The sequence below is a fragment of the Labrus mixtus genome, chromosome 12, assembly GCF_963584025.1.
Source record: "Labrus mixtus chromosome 12, fLabMix1.1, whole genome shotgun sequence".
NCBI classification, from domain to species: domain Eukaryota; kingdom Metazoa; phylum Chordata; class Actinopteri; order Labriformes; family Labridae; genus Labrus; species Labrus mixtus.
In genome coordinates this window covers 9,207,437-9,229,108 of record NC_083623.1, presented here as the reverse complement: position 1 = coordinate 9,229,108, position 21,672 = coordinate 9,207,437, and the positions used below count along the sequence as shown (strand labels likewise).

At 40.5% G+C, this 21,672-nt stretch overlaps 2 protein-coding genes across 3 annotated transcripts; one reads left to right on the top strand and one right to left on the bottom strand.

Moving 5' to 3' along the window:
• Positions 1-30: 30 nt before the first annotated feature.
• atp6v1d (ATPase H+ transporting V1 subunit D) lies at positions 31-5,067 on the top strand. Its single transcript, XM_061051840.1, has 9 exons — positions 31-218; positions 2,164-2,281; positions 2,389-2,468; positions 2,902-2,969; positions 3,062-3,106; positions 3,184-3,287; positions 3,948-4,014; positions 4,102-4,180; positions 4,332-5,067. Exons 1-9 carry the CDS (start codon positions 178-180, stop codon positions 4,474-4,476), a joined length of 747 nt encoding a protein of 248 aa, XP_060907823.1. The 5' UTR covers positions 31-177; the 3' UTR covers positions 4,477-5,067.
• Positions 5,068-5,925: 858 nt separating this feature from the next.
• Positions 5,926-21,258, bottom strand: pals1b (protein associated with LIN7 1, MAGUK p55 family member b). Of its 2 annotated transcripts, none has more exons than XM_061051837.1 (13): positions 20,695-21,258; positions 19,077-19,285; positions 15,841-15,918; positions 13,799-13,918; positions 12,738-12,899; positions 11,240-11,317; positions 10,928-11,111; positions 9,801-9,869; positions 9,558-9,629; positions 8,552-8,713; positions 8,143-8,345; positions 7,565-7,675; positions 5,926-6,948 (listed from the first exon to the last, which is right to left on the bottom strand). In XM_061051837.1, exons 1-13 carry the CDS (start codon positions 21,017-21,019, stop codon positions 6,772-6,774), a joined length of 1,950 nt encoding a protein of 649 aa, XP_060907820.1. In that variant the 5' UTR covers positions 21,020-21,258; the 3' UTR covers positions 5,926-6,771. The 2 variants fall into 2 exon arrangements, with proteins under 2 accessions (XP_060907820.1, XP_060907821.1); XM_061051838.1 differs by having other exon boundaries at positions 13,799-13,906; positions 20,695-21,257.
• Positions 21,259-21,672: the final 414 nt, after the last annotated feature.

The following is a 21,672-nucleotide window of genomic DNA, read 5'->3' as shown; positions in this document are numbered from 1 at the left end:
CAGCTGATCATCCGCCGGGACAAGATCACGACCATCAAATCCAATCCAATCCTGCACGAATAACAAACGTATTTAATGCTTAGCTTATTACAGGAGAATAACAGGTAAGGTTTCCGTGTTAGTTTGAGGAAACTGAAGTAAACAGAACACCTCAATCATCGACCAGAAGACGAGAAGATGTCTGGAAAAGAAAGGATCGACGTGTTCCCCTCCAGAATGTAAGCAGCTTGTTTGTTAGCTCGATGCTAGCCCACTGTAGCTTCTTTAGCCAGCTTTATAATTATGCTCATTTGTTCATGTATGGATTACCAGTTTCTCAAAGCTATGATTTATATCTCTTGTCTGCTCTGAAATCCAGTTAAAACCACATGAAGGGATTCCGTCTTAAGCTTAAATATAATTTTATATCTGTGTCAGGGTGCTGTGGAAAGAGGAAGATTCTTTCATTTGTCATGTGATGTTTCTATCATGATCCTTGTGTGAGCTGTCAGCATGAGATGGTGTGTTAAACATTTTCTTTTCAGTCAGTAAATCTTTTCCTTGACTAGATCTCATGATCAGTGAAGACTCCTGTGATTTTACTGCTAATCATTTCACCATATTGATCCAATCCTACACATACTGTACACGTAGAAAGTAGATCAACAACAGTGTTTCCCCTACCATTATACATGTTATATATTAACATTATTATATATATATATACATATATATATTTTTTTTTAAAGATTTATTTTTGGGCTTTTTGTGTCTTTATTGTAGTGATAGGATAGTGGATATAATCTGAAATCAGGGAAAGAAGTCATTTAAGGATACCTTTCTGATAGAAAAGGACATCTGTCATTAAAAGTAACATGAACACAAAGATTCCTTCAAGTGTTTGTGTCGGCGTGTCTCTCCCCCCCTCCCCAATGCTGTAAACCTAGAGGAAACACTGAACAATAAACTGATAATTGGTTGCAAATATCACTGAGCTGGGACATGAACATAGAAAGTGGATTACCAACCAGAAGAAAATTACATTTTGAGTCACTCTAAATATAAAGAAATGATCAATCAATCAATCAATTTTTATTTGTATAGCGTCAACTCATAACAAGTGTTATCTCGAGACACTTTACAAAAAGCAGGTAAAATACCTTAATTATTGCTATATTACAAAGATCCGGCCTATCCATCATGAGCACTTTAGCAAAGCGGCAAAAGTTACAGTGGTAAGAAAAAACTGCCTTATTAAAAGGCAGAAATCTTCGGCCGGATCTTGGAAGGGGATAGGGGGAGAGATGGGATAAAATGCAGGAAGAGGGATAGGGAGCGTGGGGGAGGGGGGTTGTTCTGGCAGGCCGTCAACCAACGATAGATACATGCAGTCATATGATGTACTGTATATGCAGAGAGAGAGAGAGAGAGAGAGAGATGCCAGTTCCCCCGGTAGTCTAAGCCTATAGCAGCATAACTAAGAGCTGGTCTATTATGATCTCATAATAGTTACACCGCCATAAAATGACATCAGCCTACAATTAGGATTGCAAATTTGTAACAGAGATCTCTCAAGTATATGAAACCCGAGAGAAACGTCTGCAGAATGAATGTAATGTAACAATGACTCACTAATTGTGAACTGACATCACGAGACACGTCTTAGTTTTCTGACGTGAACTTGACAGGTTGTAGGGTTATTTCACTGAACGACAGTCCAGAGGCAGAATTAGTGTTTTTAAAAATGCTCAGAATTTGCCAAACAAAGATGTTGACGATGTTGAATGCAGATGTTGCATCAGGAAAGAAATGCAACTCCAAATGTTTGTTTGTAGATTGTTGATTGTTTTGTGAATTTCTAGGGCGCTAGGAAACTTTGAACTAAACAATGTTGGGAAAAGTTTGTAGTTTTAACAGCATGTACATCAAATAATACTAAAAAGACTGATATTACCCCCCTCATGAATGTCATAAATAACTAATTTACAGTGAACAAGACCAAAAGCAACGTTAACAAAATCAGGATTACTATATTTTCAATGGATTAACATACCGATATTTAGAAACTGTAAATAGATTCAATGCTGCTGATTCAGACTGGTTGTATTTAATCTTTACTGCTTCTCTTCAAAGCGCTGAATAATGTAATTTAACTTTATTTATCCTTTCTTCTTTCCCCCCCAGGGCTCAGACCATCATGAAGGCTCGGCTAAAAGGTGCACAGACTGGCCGCAACCTGCTGAAGAAGAAATCTGACGCCCTCTCCATGCGCTTCCGTCAGATCCTCCGCAAAATCATTGAAGTCAGTGGAAAATAATTAACGAGAGTGAAAAGTGTTCTCCATGCGTTGGTTTCTTTGATAGCACCTGACGGTTTCTTAAAGCAGTGTTTCCATCTGTTTTCCCTTAGACTAAGACTAAGATGGGAGAGGTGATGAGAGAGGCTGCTTTCTCATTGGCTGAAGCCAAATTTGCAGCCGGAGACTTCAGGTAAGAGTCAGAGAACGATCACGTGACATGTTTTTTTTTTATTTAAAGCTGACAGATACATATTTATGTATTTCTTTTGCAAAACAGGAAGTTAGGGAGGGACACGTTGTGGAAACGTATTTAGAGAAACACACAGCTCTGAATGTGGGAACATTCAAAGACAAACACAGTGATGACCCATGACTGCTCTCTTGGCAGTAGGCTCTGTGCAAAAAGGGGGAGGGACATAACAGTTAGCTACGCATTTCATTGGACAAGCAAATAGCAAAAGCTCCAGAATGCATGTTGAGCTGTGACTGTTATGTTTTCAAGGACATTCTTGTCATTTTTAGACAAGATACTGACGTAGAGGTGAAAATAATCACAGAATGCACGTGTTAAAACAACAAACAATCTATTTCACGTTAATGGGAGTCTGTGATCCTGTCCACAGCACAACTGTGATCCAGAATGTCAACAAAGCTCAAGTGAAGGTCCGCGCCAAGAAGGACAACGTGGCAGGTTAGCCTTAAAAAAAAGATTTGAGCTGTTACTTTTTTTTTAACTCACTGTTGGTGAAAAAAATGTCTTATACATATTCTTTTTTTTATCAGGTGTCACCCTTCCAGTTTTTGAGCACTACCAAGAAGGCGGAGACAGTAAGTCATGTTTGTTTGGAGTTAGTTTGTGTGATCAGTGCACGACGGAGAGTTCTCACCGTCACTGCGTCTCTCAGGTTACGAGCTGACCGGTCTGGCCCGAGGAGGAGAGCAGCTCTCTCGGTTGAAGAGGAACTACGCCAGAGCCGTGGAGCTGCTGGTGGAGCTGGCCTCCTTACAGGTAGGGGGCGCTGTTACAAATATGATGCGGTACAATGACGGTGCCAGGTAATTCTTTTTTTTTTGGTACTTTTGAGTGCTGTCAGTTTTTATACGGCTTTATACTTTACACCACATCATACGTTTTGATACTTTATGTGACAGCTTTAGAAACTTTTCGCCTACAAATCCAGAGTTTAAATACAAAACATGCTCCGACATGCAAGTGCTGCTTACTTGCTAAAGCCTAAATAATATTGACCACTTGAGAATATGTAACACTCTGAAAGGGTGACACATTTTGACATGCATTCTTATATTTTATGTACTCTGTTTCCCCATGATTACAAATAATTTCTGGTTGTTTTCTCGAGTTCTCAACATATTTATCTTTGTATCCTCAGGGTTGCAAAAACACAAAAACATATGCACAAAACACATTTTGCTGACATATATCTCACGACTTATGAGATCTGCGTCTTGCGCGTCATGATCTATTTCAGTACTCTTAGCGTGAATATTTAAAACTACCGGTACATGTCAAATGTGTTTTTGTCTTCATACTCAGAGTAGTTTTTAATGGAAAACTAATCAAAGTATTCACATATTTATTTAACATTTCAGGTTAGTAAATGGATGTGATCGAGAAGTTTTGACACATTTGATCTCTTTCTGTCTGCAGACATCTTTTGTCACTCTGGACGAAGCCATCAAGATTACCAACCGGCGTGTGAACGCTATTGAGCATGGTAAAAACTCACTCTTAACATGCATGATTGCTGCCTTTTTTAATCTCTCAGAGAGTTAGGACTCTAACATCAGCTTGATCTTTGCAGTGATTATTCCCCGGATTGATCGCACCCTCACCTACATCGTCACAGAGCTGGATGAGAGAGAACGAGAGGAGTTCTACAGGTGACACATGCCCTGTTTTAAAAAAATGTTCCAACCAATATGTCCTCAAGTTTACATTAACAAGTCAAGTCTACATGCTGTGGCTGACTTACCTTATTTATGTTTTTTATCTTATGATGATGATAATCTTTCCTCCTCTTCTCGGTACCAGGCTGAAGAAGATCCAGGAGAAGAAGAAGCAGCTCAGGGAAAGAACAGAACTGGAAATCGCGGCGCGTCTGGCTAAGCTGGGTCCCATCGCAGAGCCCTCCAACATGCTGACGGAGGTGACCGATGAAGACCTGCTGTTCGAGTGAAACATTTCTCAATCATCCTATTTATTGTGTGCCTCCGAGGCCATCTTAATGTCTTCTCATCAAAGTGATTTTTTTTTTGTGCGTGTACTCGTCTGTGATGATTTGTTTTGTTGTTTCAGCAATGGAAGGTCGTGTGTGTGTGCGTGTGTGTGTTTCCAGATTTGTGACTGTACAGAACCAAAGTGTCGTCAAGCTTGTCGGTTAACCCACAAGGGAGTCAGCTCACTATAATGAAATCATCTAAATAATAAGAATATGTATATGTTGTACACATGCTCTGTGAGTTAAATTTAAAAGTGCGTTCCTTGTGATGATCCGACTTGTCGATACTTCCTGCACAACATTTAGAGCCATTGATTGCATGCTGTAAAGCTTCAAGTGGTTGTAGAGTTCAAAGAGTTTGTGAGCCTGTGCTGTGGATGATCGTCCAGCTGCTGACCTCTCATCACGGGGTCGTTGTGACCTCATCGAGGATGTTTACCATTATACCTGAAAAAAAAAAAACCTTATATGACCTAACTGTAAAAAACTTGGTGTGCAAGTCCACAAAACCCGACACTTCATCCCAATAAACGTGTTGTCAATATCCAACTACTGCCTCGATTCCTTACTAGGATTAGAGCTTCAACACATTGAAACAGCTCAACATCAGTCGTATAATGTGGAGCCTTTTTGGTTTGTATATGAAGACAAATAAATATTGAACACATTTCCGACAAAGTGTTAAAAACTATTTTCTTCAAGTGTTTGTGTCACCTAGCTAGGGTAGAAGTGGCAGCAATCTTGCACCAGAATGCTACATTTAGCACTTTAGCTCAAGCTGGTGAACTGAGGAGCTAAATCCAGAGTGAAGGATTGGTTCAACTAACAATGAAAAAAAAGTGGTTTAAATACCAAGAATTTGATATTTTTTTTAAAATGTTTTACTATTAAATTAAGAGGGATTGAATAGTAACTTTGAATCAGTTTGTGTTTCTCATGAATACGTTTCTTTCTTTTCAAACGTTTATGTACCGGTTGGTCTAACGGCTTTTATAGTCATATCTAAATGTTCACTTTTAAATCTCATCATTTTGGTTTGAGATTGTAGATTTTCGGTTGTCTTTTATTCGATAACAAGTGTTGTATAATGGTTTGAATTGAAAGAAAAATAAATGACTTAACATTTTAGACCGCAGCCACAGAATAACAGCTTCTGTTTGAATATATTGCGTTGATGATTGTTTTTAAGATCGGCCGATTAGATAGGATTCTTCTTCTTTCTGCTCCTTTTTCATTCCCCTAACATGTTTTCTTCAGTTATCAAACGTTCAGGTTAAGTATTGGCTCCATGCTGCTGGACTCTGCGAGGGTTAAATAAGTATATTTATATTAATGATGTAACAGCAGCGTGATCACCTGATTTAAAACCATGTTCTCTAAGTGAAATGAATGAAGTCAGTATTTCCATCACGTGTTCACATACGTATCTAGTTTTATTGACAGTTTTGTGCTCATGACTTCATAAGTACCCTGAAAAGAAGAAATGCTGTATTTGTTGAAGGTACACTAAATGATACAGGTTGCTTTTTTTGGTAAAATACTGGTAAAAAAAAGAAAAGAAATACTTTACGGCATGATACACTGATGAGAACCAGCTAGAAGACAACACCTTATATTTGAGGTCTGTTTTTACAGCGTATATGAGACAACACAAAATAATACTGACTATGGTGTAGAGGAAGACGGCTCCAGCACTCTTCTTCTGTCTCTCTGACTGAAGACGTTCACCTGCAGACACTTTAAGGTGCCTCTCTTCTGTTGGCTACCTGAACACTTTAAAGCTGTAAAGCATGTCATATCATATCTGTGACATCATCACCCACCCACTTGAGCGTACCGTTGTGTAAATAACACAAAGAAAATAATAAAATATTCAACATTTTCAACTAGTAAATATGTATTTACAATTATAAATAACTAGTAAGAAGAATAGGATAGAAAGATTTCTATTGGTCTTATAAATGACTTTGCATAAAACTGAGATCAACAAGACAAAACAAACAAACAAAAACATATTGACCCACAAAGACACAGACACAAACAAAACAAATGTAAGAAATGAGAGTCCATCCCTGCGACATGGGTTTTCAGATCAGCTCCTCCATAAATGAGGAGAATGTGCAAGTGCGATCCAGTGACTATCAGCACTGTCCATCCTTCATTTTGTTTCAGTCTGCAGGAGTAATCATTGTGGCTTTCTCCTGTTTATAACCCCCCCCACCCTCCCCCCTCAGGTGTTCCCTGCAGTGACCTCTAGCACAGCCAGGAGGTGGGCACCCACTGCGGCTCAGTGTCCAGCTTGTCTATCAGCCTGCGCAGCTCGTGGAACGCCTGGTCTGGATCCATGTTGACGATGGTTGCATCGAAGAAGTGGCCGAAGTTGTGCTCCATCTCACGGGCCTGTTCAATGACCTCCTTAAGATCCTCAGGCTGCGCACAGAAAAAGAGGACAGTGAGATAAGACTGAGATGACCATGATACAAAATTAAAGTCTTTACTGTCAAAACTGCTGATCTTCTTTACAAGCTGCCAAGTGTAAAATAAGATAAAAGCAGTATAAATAAACAGGATACATAAGACATGTAGCATAACACAGGTATCAAAGGAACACGATAACACTAAACATCAACACTAAACTTTTAAAAAACAAAATAAAAAACAAAATCAAAAGATATAAAAGAAGTCGGGCCTTGTTTACACCTAAAGTACAGTGATTTACATCATATCTATAACTTTGTGACCAGTGTCAGAGATCTGTATCTGATGTAGTCGATTGTCCTCAGAGGAATATGCTGTATTGGATATTTACATATTAAATACTTATCTCTGTGTTTTAATTATTTATTTATTATTTAACACACATGATGTGAATCATGTGAAAAATGCTCTCAAAACAAAACTTTCCTCTGAGTGCCTGAAGATAGTTTTCTTGTTTGAAATGCTTCATTTTATGGAATCTGTTGTTTTCATGATGCAAATAATCACATGAATGATGTATAGAAACTATGACGTTTACAATGATATAAATTGGATTCTCCAGCTGTACCTTTGGTGTTTTCCCCCCTGTTGCCAGCAGGGTGCGTAGTCGTTCTTGAGAAGGAGGAGCAATGAAGATGACAAAGGGCTTGAGATTGTAGGACCTCAACACTCGCAGAGACTGACGAGGAAGAACAGAGACGTACAAGTACATGAAATACAAGAAAAGGAAAAAAAAACAAAAAAACAAACTCAAATGTGCTGAACCGAGGCTGAACTATGACCTCACAGACAGCCAAGCACAGAGCTAGATTTATGTTCAGCAAGTCTTGGTTATGTATTTATTGACTTATTTTTTTATTACTCTCTTAAACCATGCTTTTAATCTTGCCTGGCCTTTGTGGGTGTCATTGCCCAAAGAGACAAAGTCAAGTACTGATGTGTTTGTTGTCTCTGACATAATCTATCTGTTGTTTGTTTGTAAATGTATGCATGGTCTAGTTGGACAGTGGAACAGAATTTCCCTCTGGGATAAATCAAGTTTAGTCTAAGTCTAAAAAGACATAATTATGATCAATCAGAGCAGTCTTTGTAAAGAACATGTTCAACAGAAACAACGTTCAAACAGAACAGTGCTCAGTGTCTTACCCTGGTGTGGAGGCAGAGCAGAACTATGCGTCCCGAGTTGATGACGTGTCGTACTGAGTCGGTGCTGGTGCCGTACAAGTTCTTCTCATACTCCCCAGACTCAATGAACTTTCCAGTTGCTAAGTCGGCTTCAAATCCAGGCCGGCTCACAAAGTGGTACTCTCGCCCGTTCCGCTCGTGTATCTTTGGGTTTCTGGTTGTGTCTGAGCCAAGAACGAGAATAACTGAATTTAATTTGCCATAAAAACTGAAGCTAAAATACAGAGAGTCATTAGAAGTTGTCAGCTTTATATAAAATAAAACAGAAATGAGACAAGAGAGGTGATGTTATTTATTCCACATCTGAAATCATGAACTATTTCAGAATATTTCTATGTTGTGCCTGTGATTTGACAACGCGTTTACTTACGAGGAATAGCAACAGCAAACTTTTCCGGTTCTATGGACAGAAGCCTCCTACGTAGCTCGTCGTGGCCGCTGTTTGTAGGACCAATCAGAGCGACTGGGCGTTTCCGATTGGCCGGTTGGTGATATAGCGACATCTCCTCATAGGTCAGGATGTCGTCATAATCTAAAAAAAATACGGATGAAGTGAGGTTACTTTATTTGTACCTGTAGGTATGTTGGTTTCCAGTGAGTGAGTTAGATTAAATATAAAAAAATGTGAAGACGTCCATTATTGGTCACTAAAAATGACAGAATTTGCTTCTACAACAAACTTTAAGTTATGCTATGGTATTGCTATGGCTTGTAGATCTTCCTGATGGCTGCTGGGACACGGCTATTTTTGTATCACTTCCTTTTACAGGCTTGTACTCTATACCTCGGTCTAGACATTAGAGGCTGAAATTCCCCATTCAAAGAGGTCCGGAGGTGAAAAGTCAAAAGCAACACTGATCAACACAGTAAGTCCTCTCTACCTGTTGGGCTACCTGCTCTGTAGCCAACTCTGACCCCTGACCTCTCCATGGAGGTGAGAAAGAGGTGAGAGGATTTTGGAAATTGAAAAATACAAAACTTTCATTTATCGTTGTCGTATTTGGGAGATACCTTTCTTGTGCAAACTTGTTTTCCTTTAGTGTGTTTGCACGTCTGAGAACATGTGTCAACCAATCACAGCACAGGTCTCTCTTCAAGCCATTTAGGCGCCTGCTGAGCACCTGATGTGTTACCTCTGATCCCGTCTGTAAGCACAAGACTAATCTGACCCGTGACACATCGGGACTGAACAAGCTGCCGCAAGAAAAACGCAAGATGTGTCAACTCCAGCCAAAAGGTTGGGATAACACTGAAGCCCTAAGACGCCACACCTGGTTTTTAGTGTTATAAGTGTTTTTCCAACAGGAGACGTTGAAGAGGGAACACATTGTCTGATTTGTCATCAACAGTTTGATTCTGAGGGACACCAGCCTTACCAGTATTTCTGCTCAAAGTGACTGTGCTCTTCTTCCTCTGCTTCTTATTTTTCTTTGCATACCAGTGCTTCCCTGGAGAAATGACAAGTCACAAAATATTAGCTTTATAGGTGGTGGATTTTCTTTTCACTTTGTTTCACCCACAAATTCTCTTGAAAAGTGAGTCAGGGTGAAGGCAAAATGTGCGAGTTTGCAAATTAAATCTTGGTTTTCTCTGAGCAGTGTTTAAATATTGATGCTAACCTTGGTGCTCTCGACTCCTGTCTGTTATGGTTTTCTTCAAGGACTCTCTCTGCTGCTGGAAGCTTTTTCCTGAGGAACAAGGAAAGAAAAGCAAAACAGATCAGTGAACCCACACTGTATTAAAGTAAATACACAGATCCTTTTTAATGAGAACTGTTCGTGTTGACAGATTTTAACATTTTGGTTGTTTATAAACAACATGCAGGAACAGGACAAAAAGATATCCCCTCTTTCATTTCCTTTTTCATTTCCAATGCCAAACCTGATTTTCTTGCAGCCAAAACAGGCCTGTAATCGCAAACAAGGTGTAAGGTGTTTGTTTTAATCTACTTGATGTGCCAGATGGGTGGTGTTTGCTGCCAGGCTTGTAGTGCCAAACTAAGTTGTTAGTCACAGATAACTTTGAAGCACTTTACTGTGACTGTATCCACTTGGCAATATATCAAATGCAGACCTGCAAAGTTGATTGATTCTTGGGTCTGGTATCATCAAATAAGTACTTATTTTGATTTGTGAATATGATTTAAGAAATTAAATCACACACACACTTCAGACTTAACACTTGACTTTGTAAATGGTTGTTACGAGGCTGTGGTGGATGAACTGAAGACAGCTTCAATAAAGTCTACAAAACATCAAGGTGCACATATTCTTGCAAGGTATCACTTAAAAAAACAAACATGTGCACCGGTTGGACAGTAAATTCAAAGTGTTCAAGTTTAGCAGAATTGTCAACTATTTGCACATTTCATGTCTCTCACATTTTATGAGCAAGAGCTGAAAGGACTCTTAGCTAAATGACCTTGTGCTGAACAGGCCTGAACCTCAACATCAAAGACACTCATTTACATGCAACTCCAACTTTGGGTCTCCTTCTCTTGTGTTTTTGAGCTCAAGGGTTGCACAAATATTAAGCAAGAAAAAAAGACAACCTTATGAATTCTAAGAGGACATGTCATATAGTTAAGTACATTATGCACAGTGTGCTGCAGCTTTAACGCTTCATATCCAATGTATAAGCTGTGTTCTTCTCTGTATTAATAGTCAGTTGTCCTAATACTGATTATCAGCACATTATCAGAAACTATTTATCACATATTGATATTCCGCCCTGGTCTAGTCCCCACCTGGAATAAGTCCTGCTAGAGGCTGGTTCTCCTCGTCTCCGTCCCTGTAGGCCTGCCACCAGTTAGGGTCGTCCTGGCTGATGACGTGGAGGATGTCTCCCTTGTGGAAGGACAGGCCGAGCTCCCGACACGGCACGAAAGGGTCATCAGAAGGGTCGTAGTCAAAGTAAGCTCTTACGTGCATCTGTACAGGGTTTACAAAGTCAAGGTTAGTGTTGCATGCATGCAGACAGGCCTTGTCACACACGCGCCAACAACCCCCACCCACACTTCCGCCCACACACTCCCTCACTGACATCCTCAGAGACTTACCACAGTCTGTCTGTGAGGGGCAGGTTTAATCTGAGAGCTCGGGATGAGGAGGAAGGTCAGCGTGCCGTGCATTTGTTGCTGATGGAACAGAATTAAAAGGCAAGTTTATTTATAAAGCACATTGCAACAACAAGGCAATTCAAAGTGCTTCAAAAAGTGCTTCACACAAGAAATCAAAAGCATCATGACAGAGAAAAAAAGAAACCTTAAAATAGAACATTTAAAAATCACAAAAACAAACAATTGATAATCAGAGAATGAACTTCCACCCATGTGCCACACGACACCCATTTATCACCATGTTTTTCCCACATTTTTTGACAAAAAAAAACAAACATTAAAATTAAATTAATTGAAATAAATAAAAATGAAAATAAAAACATAAAAAGAGTTCTATAATAAGTGTAAAAGTTACAGTGCATAGTTTGAAATTGTATTAAAATTGTTCATTGAAAGGCATCTGTAAACAGGTGAGTCTTCAACCTCGATTTAAAAGAGCTCAGAGTTTCAGCTGACCTGAAGTTTTCTGGGAGTTCGTTCCAGATATAAGGAAACATAGAAACTGAACGCTGCTTCTCCGTGTTTGGTTCTGACTCTGGGGACAGAGAGCAGACCTGTCCCGGACGATTTCATTAGTGACCTTAGAAAGTCACTAATGTATTTTGGCCCTGAAGCATTCAGTGCTTTATAAACCAGCAGCAGTGTTTTAAAATCTATTCTCTGACAGACTGGGAGCCAGTGTAAAGACCTCAGAGCTGGAGTGATGTGATCCACTTTCTTGGTCTGGACTTTCGTCTAAAAATGACTGATCACATTTCCATAAAACAATCCTAACTGTACAAATCTTTGCCCACAAATGTTAACAAACAAAGCTTATTATATGCAGCTGGACATATATTTAAAGCTCCCGTGAGGAACTTTCAGATTGTTTTGATTTTGGGATCCCATTAGGACAGAGTAGGACGATCCATCTCTTGTTGATTTTGTGCTGTTTACTAGTTAATTTACACTTACTGACAAGTCGTCCTTATTTATCTTAAATGTGTAACATCATACTCACTATGAGTCTTGGTTGTAGGACACAAAAAAGGCTTTCTCTGCAGTGTGCTGTCAAACATCTTATCTGACACCTACCCCGCTGTAGGTGTGACCGGCATATTAAATAACTATATAGTAATAATCTTCTTTCTGTAACTTTTGTTTGTCATTAAGAATAATCAGTATTCATTTCTGTATGTTTGATTACCTGATAAAAACTACACACAAATTATTTAAGGAAGTTGTATTCAAGTAAAACCACATTAAAAAGGCACTTTCCTTTTTTTTCCAAAAATGCAGAAACAACATTCAAAGCTCAAATATGTAAACATTGATAAAGCCTCTCTCCTGACTTAAAGGCCAGTCATAATAGTGTAAAGACCTCAAACTATTGTACATAAAGACCTCAAACTACTGTACATAAAGACCTCTAAATGACCTCTAAACGCCTGCTCCTCACCAGTAAGTCGTGGACTTCATTGACGTTTTTCCCCCGGATAGAAACCCCGTTGATCTCCAGGATCTCGTCTCCTTCATTGAGAAGGCCGCTGCTCTCTGCTGCTCCGCCCTTCACCACGCGACTCACCACCACACTGTCCATGTCGTTACGCACCGTTGCACCCTGAGGACCACACAAACACAGAATTCTTGATGTATAAACCTTATGTAAACAAACCATCTCAAACCCGTTATATTCTCTTAGATGACAGCGAACAGAGAAGAAGGAGAGGCAACAGTTTGAACACACGGAAAACTGTCTCATGTAGTGAACATCACTGTGTTAGGGCCAATGTGTTTAAAAGGGGCTTTCACAAACAGGCATTTTTCTGCACTGTTGGTTTGTGGGTACACTGACAATGACACACCAACATGATAAATATGCTCAGTGAAGCATGCTCAGGGTTGAGTGTAGAGGCTTTTTAACTGGGCAAAGACACAAAAATTCACAATCAATAAACAACAACATGGATGCCTAAGATTCATGTGTTTCTCAAAGACTTCATTCTTTTCATTATACTATAGCTCATTGTTCCTGAACAATCTGCAGGTCTTACATGATTTTCACTTATAATAACAGAAGTGGCCAATGTGTGTAGACAAACACATGGGTATATGATGTCATTGATTTGTTGGATGGGACTTGGATGATAACACAACTGTGTTATGTTATACTCTCTCCTCTGTGAGCAAACTTTCACATGATGAAGTCGGGTCTAATGCATTAAGCAGATGAAATGGCTCATTAGCAGTGAAAATATGCACACACAACATAGTCAGTCCATAAAGAAGCGGGAGAAAAGGACCAAATTTGATGCAGAGAAAGAGGACGCAACCTTTTTGGGACTCTTGGGACAATAATAGACTTTTGACTGGTTATATGAGGACTATTTTTCAGCTAAGGTGCCCCTAAAAGGTGTTCTTTTCTATTATTTTTCTTATGAGAATATGGTAAAACAAAGACAATATGCTAATAGCAATATATAAAGCATAAGAAGTGACTTTCAAAGATGGGGTTCTTACCAATGGAGTGTCCCGGGCCTTCTCCAGCCGCACAAGTTTCACTGTCTCGCCAAGGTACTGGGTCACATTTTCCTCTCCCAATTCGTGCACCGCCACACTGTCATGAGCCTGCATCAGTGCCTGCCACATTAAACAAACACAGAGATACAAATAGAGAAACAGACATACAGAAATAGACACAACGGACAGAACACGGACAAGGAAAATAAAGCAGGAGGCAGCGTGAGGTAAAGGGAATGAATGCATGCATGGAAAGCTCCTGACTGTGTGGAGCTGTTGTCCTATAATGACTTTGGTTTCCATTGAAATAACATTATTTCTGTCATGAAATGTGGATTCTTTTGTCTAAACAGTAGTAATAACAGTACATTTATTTGTTTAAAACCTGGCATACATTTAATAAATGAGTTTTAGATAGAAGATAACAAAGAAATGTCAAACATGCACCTGCTACCAGAAGCCTTCCTTCTCCCTCATCTTTTTAACAAGAGCAGTCAGCTAACCCATCTCTAAGCCAGAAATAAAACCCAGACTGCTCCTTCACATCATTTAATGTGACAAGCGCTCCGCACCACACAATTAATAACCGTCAGTCGAAATTAGTTCCTCTGTCCTGCAGCAGAGGGGACCTGAGAGAGTGGAGGCCGGCTAAGCCTCGGCGTATACACAATCCGTCTTAATCTCCCAGAGCATTTAGGAGTCAGGATCCACCACCATCAATCATCAGACACCTCCATCGTAAAGAAACGGCGTCCTAGAAAGCGGTGAAACGGGGACAAGTGGACCGCCTGCATCTACCTGTCTCCATTTGAGTGCAGCATGAGGTCGTTTAGGGTGAGTCGAGTGATCCTCTGCTGCCGCTCAAAGACCTCAACATAATCTGTTCCACTTCTTTGTCACAAGGCTGGCTCACATCCCATCCTGCTACCCCCGCTGGTGGCATGAATCCAGCTCAGTGGAGGGGTTAACAAGTGTGATGGGTGAAACATCAGACCCCTGGTGCTCTCCCTTGTCAGGACCCTCAACCATAAAATCACAGAAGGGGCATCCACCGGGGGTCTTTTCTCACCTTACTGCTTCTCTAATGGGCAATGACAGTCCGATAGTGCTGCTGCCTTTTATTCAACAGAAGAGTCACTGAAGCTTGGACTGACATGTGTGGAGCATCAGAGTTCAAAGCAAAGCCATCTGAGTACCTGTTTGATTCTTTTAATGTCGACATAACTAAAGGTAAACAGAGGCCCTCCTGAAAAGATGCACAGGTAACCAAAATCATGTGTGGAAGTTGAGGCGGCTTCTGGCAGTTATTTTCATCACCGATTAACCTGCAGTTTTTTTTACTTGATCAATCAAGGAAGTGTTGGTATATTTATCTCACTTTCTCAAAGTCAAAGGTGAGATCTTCAAATATCAAGTTTTATCAGTCAATAAACCGACAATATTCAGTTTCACTTGATATAAAAAACAGATAATCTTCTTATTTAAGAGCCTCCAAAATTCTTTAAAAATAATCAATTACTTATCTTTTTTCTTAATGAAGCACAGACTTCACTAAGACACCAATCATACTTTTTCATTAGCAAGAGTGCCAACCCACATTACAACCCCTTTTACATAAGAGCCTTTCTTAAGACACTCTACATTCATCTTTGGAACAAATCACAAACTGCTCTTCACAACCTTAAATATCAGATTGAACTAATTTGTCATTAAAGTCAAAGAGCTAAACTATCACTTCCTGCTCACTCCAGAACATGCTTTCTTTATCTTTACTTCTGCTCTGATGTTCAGTCGAATGTATAATGATACAGCAATGATAATAAAACTAAGTAGAGCATTTCTCCTCTCATTAATAATCTATTGAAATACTTTACTCTGACCTCTGCCTAATGCAATATTTACAAAATGTATCATCGTAATTCCAGTATTCCAACAATCAGAGATTTAACTAAATGAATGAGTCTCCCTGAGTCTTATTGGTGGTGTTTAATACCAGTATTGTAGGTTATGGTGGGAAACTGTTAAGTCACATGACATCTGACCTGCAGATGAGGATTGGTGAGCAGAGCCTGGAGCTCCAGACCCTCCTTCTGTTGGCTGGACTGCAGAATCCTCTGGACCTGAACACGATCACAGACACAGAGACATTATGTAATTTGTTACCCATTTATTTGGGTAACCTGAGTGTCTACTGACCCACAAAATGTGAAATAAACCCATCCAGTACTTTGTTTGTGGTTTGTCTAAGTCTTACAACACAGAGAAAAATGCTCCGTTTCAAATTTGCTCTCCTTGTGACATCACAGGGGGATCCTGGTATCTACACCCTTGGACTCTACCCCCGGCCTAGAGCAAAACTTTTGCGCATGTCCACCATTTTTATTCTTGCTACAGAAGAGTGATGTCTACCGGGAAAACTCGGGGGTTCACTGCATTTAAAGAGACACACACACCGAAACGGAGTGTTCTGAGGGAGCTGGTTTATACAGGGTCACAAACCTCCTCTGTTGCTTGATTGATGTTTCATTTAGACCACAGAGGACTGTTTTAAAAAGGTGGAAAAGGGCTATAATATGTCCTCTTTAACTTTTAATTTACTTACTTATTTTGAAACATTTCTACATCTCAGGTTACCAGACATAATTTAAAGTCAAGGACAGGATTATTCTTAAAACATTAACATAACAGATTAAAACTGTGCATTCAATCACATCTAAGCCTGAAGCTGCCAGCGTTCTCCTGATCTCCTGATCAGATTGTCGAGTAGCTTAAGAAAGTCTGACATTTACACCCACTTCATGCTGTGACTGGGCAGCTGTGTGGAAGTAAGGAAAGAGCCAGGATTTAGACTCTTTCTATCTCTCTCTTTGATGCAAACCACCAAGTGCAAAGCTAGGAACGCCTTCCAGAAACTGTCTGAAAAAATGATTTAATTATCCCCATATTTAACAATCATTGTGACAGCACCCGTCTCCTAGATGGCATGATTTTCAACTGCCTCATTGCTGACATCTAACTTTTCTGATCTTCAATTTACCTTCATATTTGATCAATTATTCATAACACAAGTTCTGCAGCGTTAGCAAAGTGTCCAGTGGTTTGAAAGCATGGCAGTCACACTCAGGACTCCATCAAATGGGTCAAATGCATGCTGAGTGACAAAGCATTACTTGTTTTAATAATTGATCTTACTTGTTGCGATAAATTCAGATTATTGCGATGTGTTTATGGCCTATACTCACATTGCAATAACAATGAAACTGGGAATAAATGAGTAGCCCTGCTAGACACACTTTTAAATAAACGTCTTCTCTTACTACTTCAGCATTACAGATGTGGAGGATACATGGATTCGGATACACATGATACTTGCTTGACGAGTAGTAACTCACAGCAGGGTTTCACATTCCAAACTGAAAGGTGCGTCATAATCCCTCTGCTGTGAAGCAACTTGTTAATGCTAGCTGTTACACTTGGGGAAAATAAACGATCCACAACACGGAGCAGGATTAATTAACGCTGTGTGTTAACAAATAAATGTTTAGATCAAATTATACAACACATTACACTTCCCTTCCATTGGTTTAAAAACTTTCCATTCTGCTCCGTGTTGAATTCTTCCTCTCTGTTTTCATCTCTCTAACACAGTTCTATTTTAATCTTTGGGTTCTTTTGTTGTCATTCGGTGGAAGGATGTTATTGTTTGTGGCTTGGACTGTGTACTGAATCATGACATCAGACATTTTGACGTTCTGTTACTCCGTCTTTTCCCTCTACGTCTTCATCTCCTGTTTGGAGATTAGTTGATCCATTATACTAATCGAAGCTCTCACTAACAAGGTGACATACTTTCCCCTCCCCCCCCCCCCCCCCAGCAGCACTACACCTCAGCCCACACTCCTGTAAGCTGCTGGAGGTTCTTTTTCTGGCTGCCCAGATCCCTGCCTCCTTCCTGCGGTGTGCTGCACCAAGAGCTGCTGAGAGATTAGTGTACCCAACAGCCAATCTGTGTGCCACACAGCACAGCCACTTAGTTTAGTCACACTGCAGCTCAAACTCTTACACGTTGTCGAGCGTTTCAGGAGCTGTATCTGCTGGGTGAGCGCACACACTGGCTTGACTGTACACAGGGAGACATCATGTTGTGTGTGTGTGTGTGTGTGTGTGTGTGTGTGTGTGAAGAAAAATAGATCATCTCCCCCGAGCCTCTGCAGCTTCATTCTCGTGCTGAAACTGTAGCAGTGCTGCTGGCTGTCCTCTGAATGAACTCCACACAGCTTGTAGTCGCCACTTTCATCAAAAACTTGTTTTTTTTTACTCTTGCACATCTAGCCATCAGCTAAAAATCACACTGCACCAGTCTGACTGAGCTGTATTACATTCATTCAAGTTGCACCTATCAAAAGTTGACACTAATCCTAATGAAATGCCCATTGCGGGTGTAGTCTGTCATTTCCGGATTGAGCTTCTACCTCATTCATAGCAACCCGTTTCTCTCTTTTTGGTGTTTTTATGGGGACTGGGCTGTGCTTGACAGGCTGCATTAAAACACTGACAGAGCAGACACTCGGCTCTGTAAGGACACAAGTCCATTATTGTCGCTTTGCTCCAGTAGAGACAAACTGGGTTGTGTTTTGTCAACGAGGAAGTCAGGTGTGGCACATTCCCTGCTACTCAAACCTCAGTACTGAGCCTGTTTCTTGCTCTCTGACGCTCTCTCTAACAGGGCTCAGGAGTCAGCACTGTCAACTGGAATCAAATCACACCAATGGAATACTCGCACATGTTTAGACTTTGGCTTCCCTCTTTCTCCCTCCCTGTGCATCTCAAATGTGGAGAATCTCCCTGTCATCTCATACTCTTTTCATCCTTATTTACCGATGAATAAATGGTCTACCTTTTGCCTAATTTTTTTCACCTGATTCAATTTCCATGCATGGCCTGGATCCAACAAATCCCTAACTTTTGTTTTCACTCACCTTGTTAACCACAAGACAATTTACATTTTGTAATTAATCAGACTGGCTTGGCTGTCTTTCAAGTAGCTTTGTTGAATTAATCATCACCTCAAGCAAAGATTTTCATGCTTCATTGAGCTCATTCAGATGCTTTACTCACTGCCTCAAAATACAAACTTAACAGGGGCCAAACCACAAATTGGTGAGTATAATCTAGCATTATAAAGCAGTTTTCCATAAACAGCGGTGAAGTCAAAGTGCCTCACACAATGTTTTTTCCTAGCTTGAAAACGTTTCTTTACTATGACCATTGTGCTTACCTCTTGGCAGAGATCCTCTGCCTGTGCTGTCAGTGGTGAGTTGGGACTGCCTCTGCTCTTCTGCTGGGCTACAGCACTGTAGATGGTGTAGGCATTCCTGAAGTCCTCCTTGGCAACGAGCCGCATCAACAGGTCCACGTCCTGCTGGCTCTGGGTATCTGATAGTATGTGCGAGGCCCACTTCAGAGCCTGCAGCAGCTCCACCAGGTCTGCCAGAGAGGAAGAGACAGGAATGAGACACACTGGCACAAAATTATGGATGTCAGGTCATTTTTACACCTTTAAGACCGACTGGTTGCTTACTGTTTGTATAAGAAGTTACATTTTGTGAAAACAGCCAGAGCTCTGCAGTAGAAGTATCTAAACTGTATGTTCAATGTTTGTACCATCAAGTTCTTCCTGAAATAACCCCGATGATATCAGACTGTCATTTTAAGATAATCTCATATCATAGGAGAGCTGGATTTACAATTATAGTTGCACTGCAAGTAAGAGGTATAACCACATCAAGGGGGAATCTGGCAATCCATCCTCGTCAGAATTTAGGATCCCTCAAAATACAGTGTGTGCATGCGCTTTAGCAAATTAGGGTGCAAATTGTTTGTGCCTTGCTATAATAAGATGAAATCATTAATGGGTTAGAGAGGAGCTTTTGATTAATTTTGGAAAAGTGAACAAGTCAAGGGACACGGGACTTAACTAGACTAGAGGTGTGGTGCCAACTGCTCTACTGAGACACTGATACATGAATACTGTATTTATCTAACAATATCTATACATGCCTGTATGTTTAATATGTATAATGTAGTCAGACTTAAATCAAAGCTGTTTTCTTAAGAAAATTACATTTCTGGTGTGTGGGAGTGGTACTTTCGTTTAGTTATTTAAATCATCCAGTGATGCAAAGAAATCAAACTGCAACTCTCTGCAGTGAATTCGAGAATATTGCTCCAGACCCAGCTGTGCGACTGTCAGACTTTATTATTCTTCATGTCAGAATTTGACTTGGTTTCTGCATTTTATTGAATTGCAGTAGTATCGTAGAAGAGACGGAGTATGAAAACATTTTAAGGAATCATTTTCTGCTAATGTACCCCTGACTGTACTGCAGTTAGAGGTACATTAGCATCACGTGCAGAGACAGTCCGAACTCACCATGAGCAAGAGGGGTACATAATGAGCATCATAAGACCTGCATTCCACTACAGCTGAAACAAGGCTCACCAAATCTAACTATGGCTCTTGTTAGACACTTTTCTGTGCTCATTTTTATTTTATCTGTCTAGACAGTTCATCAGTTTCTTTCAAAAAGTTGATAAATATTACGCAGAGGGGGCTCTGTGCTCCTTAGTCCAGAGTTAGGACCAATACATGTACAAGTGGGGCACAGCTCTAAAAACACATCACCCTCCTCCACCAATGCCCTCTGCTCTGCAGCCTCAATAGTCATTGTTTTGTCTCCTTTTGTCATCTTTGAATTTGTGTAAAACCTCACAACTCCCTTTTCTTCTACAGGGTCAAAACCCCTCCTTTCCTTTGTAACCTTCTTCGCCCCCTCAGACCTATTTGACCCCCATAAAGACCCCTAACTCTCATTGTTCTCCTCCTTTACACTCACCAGCTACAGGATCCTGGGAACACGTGTCTTTGGCCGTTTCCTTCCCCTCGAATGTGGGATTGTCAATGCCCACTTTGGGATTCTGCGACAGCTTCTTGAGCCTGAGTGAAGCGTTTGGGTCGATGTCGTGTTTCCCCCTGCCTTCCTCCTCTCGCCTCTTCCTCAGCTCCTCCTGGTAGTGCTGTATTCTCTCCATCTTGGCACCACTGTGTGGACCTTTGGCAGGGTTACTTTCCTCCCCTGGACAGTCCACGGCCCTCTCCCTGTGGCTCTTGGCCTGCCCAGAGGCCTCTTGCACAAAACCGTTCATATGAGACGTGATCATCCCTGCTGCAGCAGTTCCAACCTGCCTGATGTTTAGTGAGGTCCGCCCGAGCTTTACGGGACACTGATGCTGACACTGCTCGAGTCAGACGCCATTGTACACCAGTGGAGGATGTAGTCCTGTATGTTCTTCCTGTGATTGCTCATCCTGAAATACAAAAAGAGTAGCTTGATGTTATTGTAGAAATGTACTTACTTCCAGCTACTGTTAGGAGTTTTAGTTGGTTATGAGACACATTGACATTAATACTACCTCTATATGACCTACAAAAGCAAACAGACCCACATCGTGAAGATTGATTTTTTTCTATAGTTATTTTAAAGCCTGATACTGCTGCTGAGGGATGGGTGTCAGATGATGCGTTTAACAGCACACTGCCCAAACAGCATGTAGAGTACAAATGAGCAAAGACATAAGAGGTACAACTTTGCCCACAGGGGGCACCATGATCAACATAAACTGAAAGGTTCCTCGCATGAGCTTTAACATGGTAACTAAAAACTCATTTTATTTGACTAAAAGAAACCTAAGTGAAGCTGAATGCTGTCCCTTATTTCATCAAGTACCCTATAATGATGCAGGGCGGATGCTGAAAACCTGTGTAGTCCTCTCTTTTTCCAGTCAGACAACTGGTCATTAATCAGTGAAAGAAT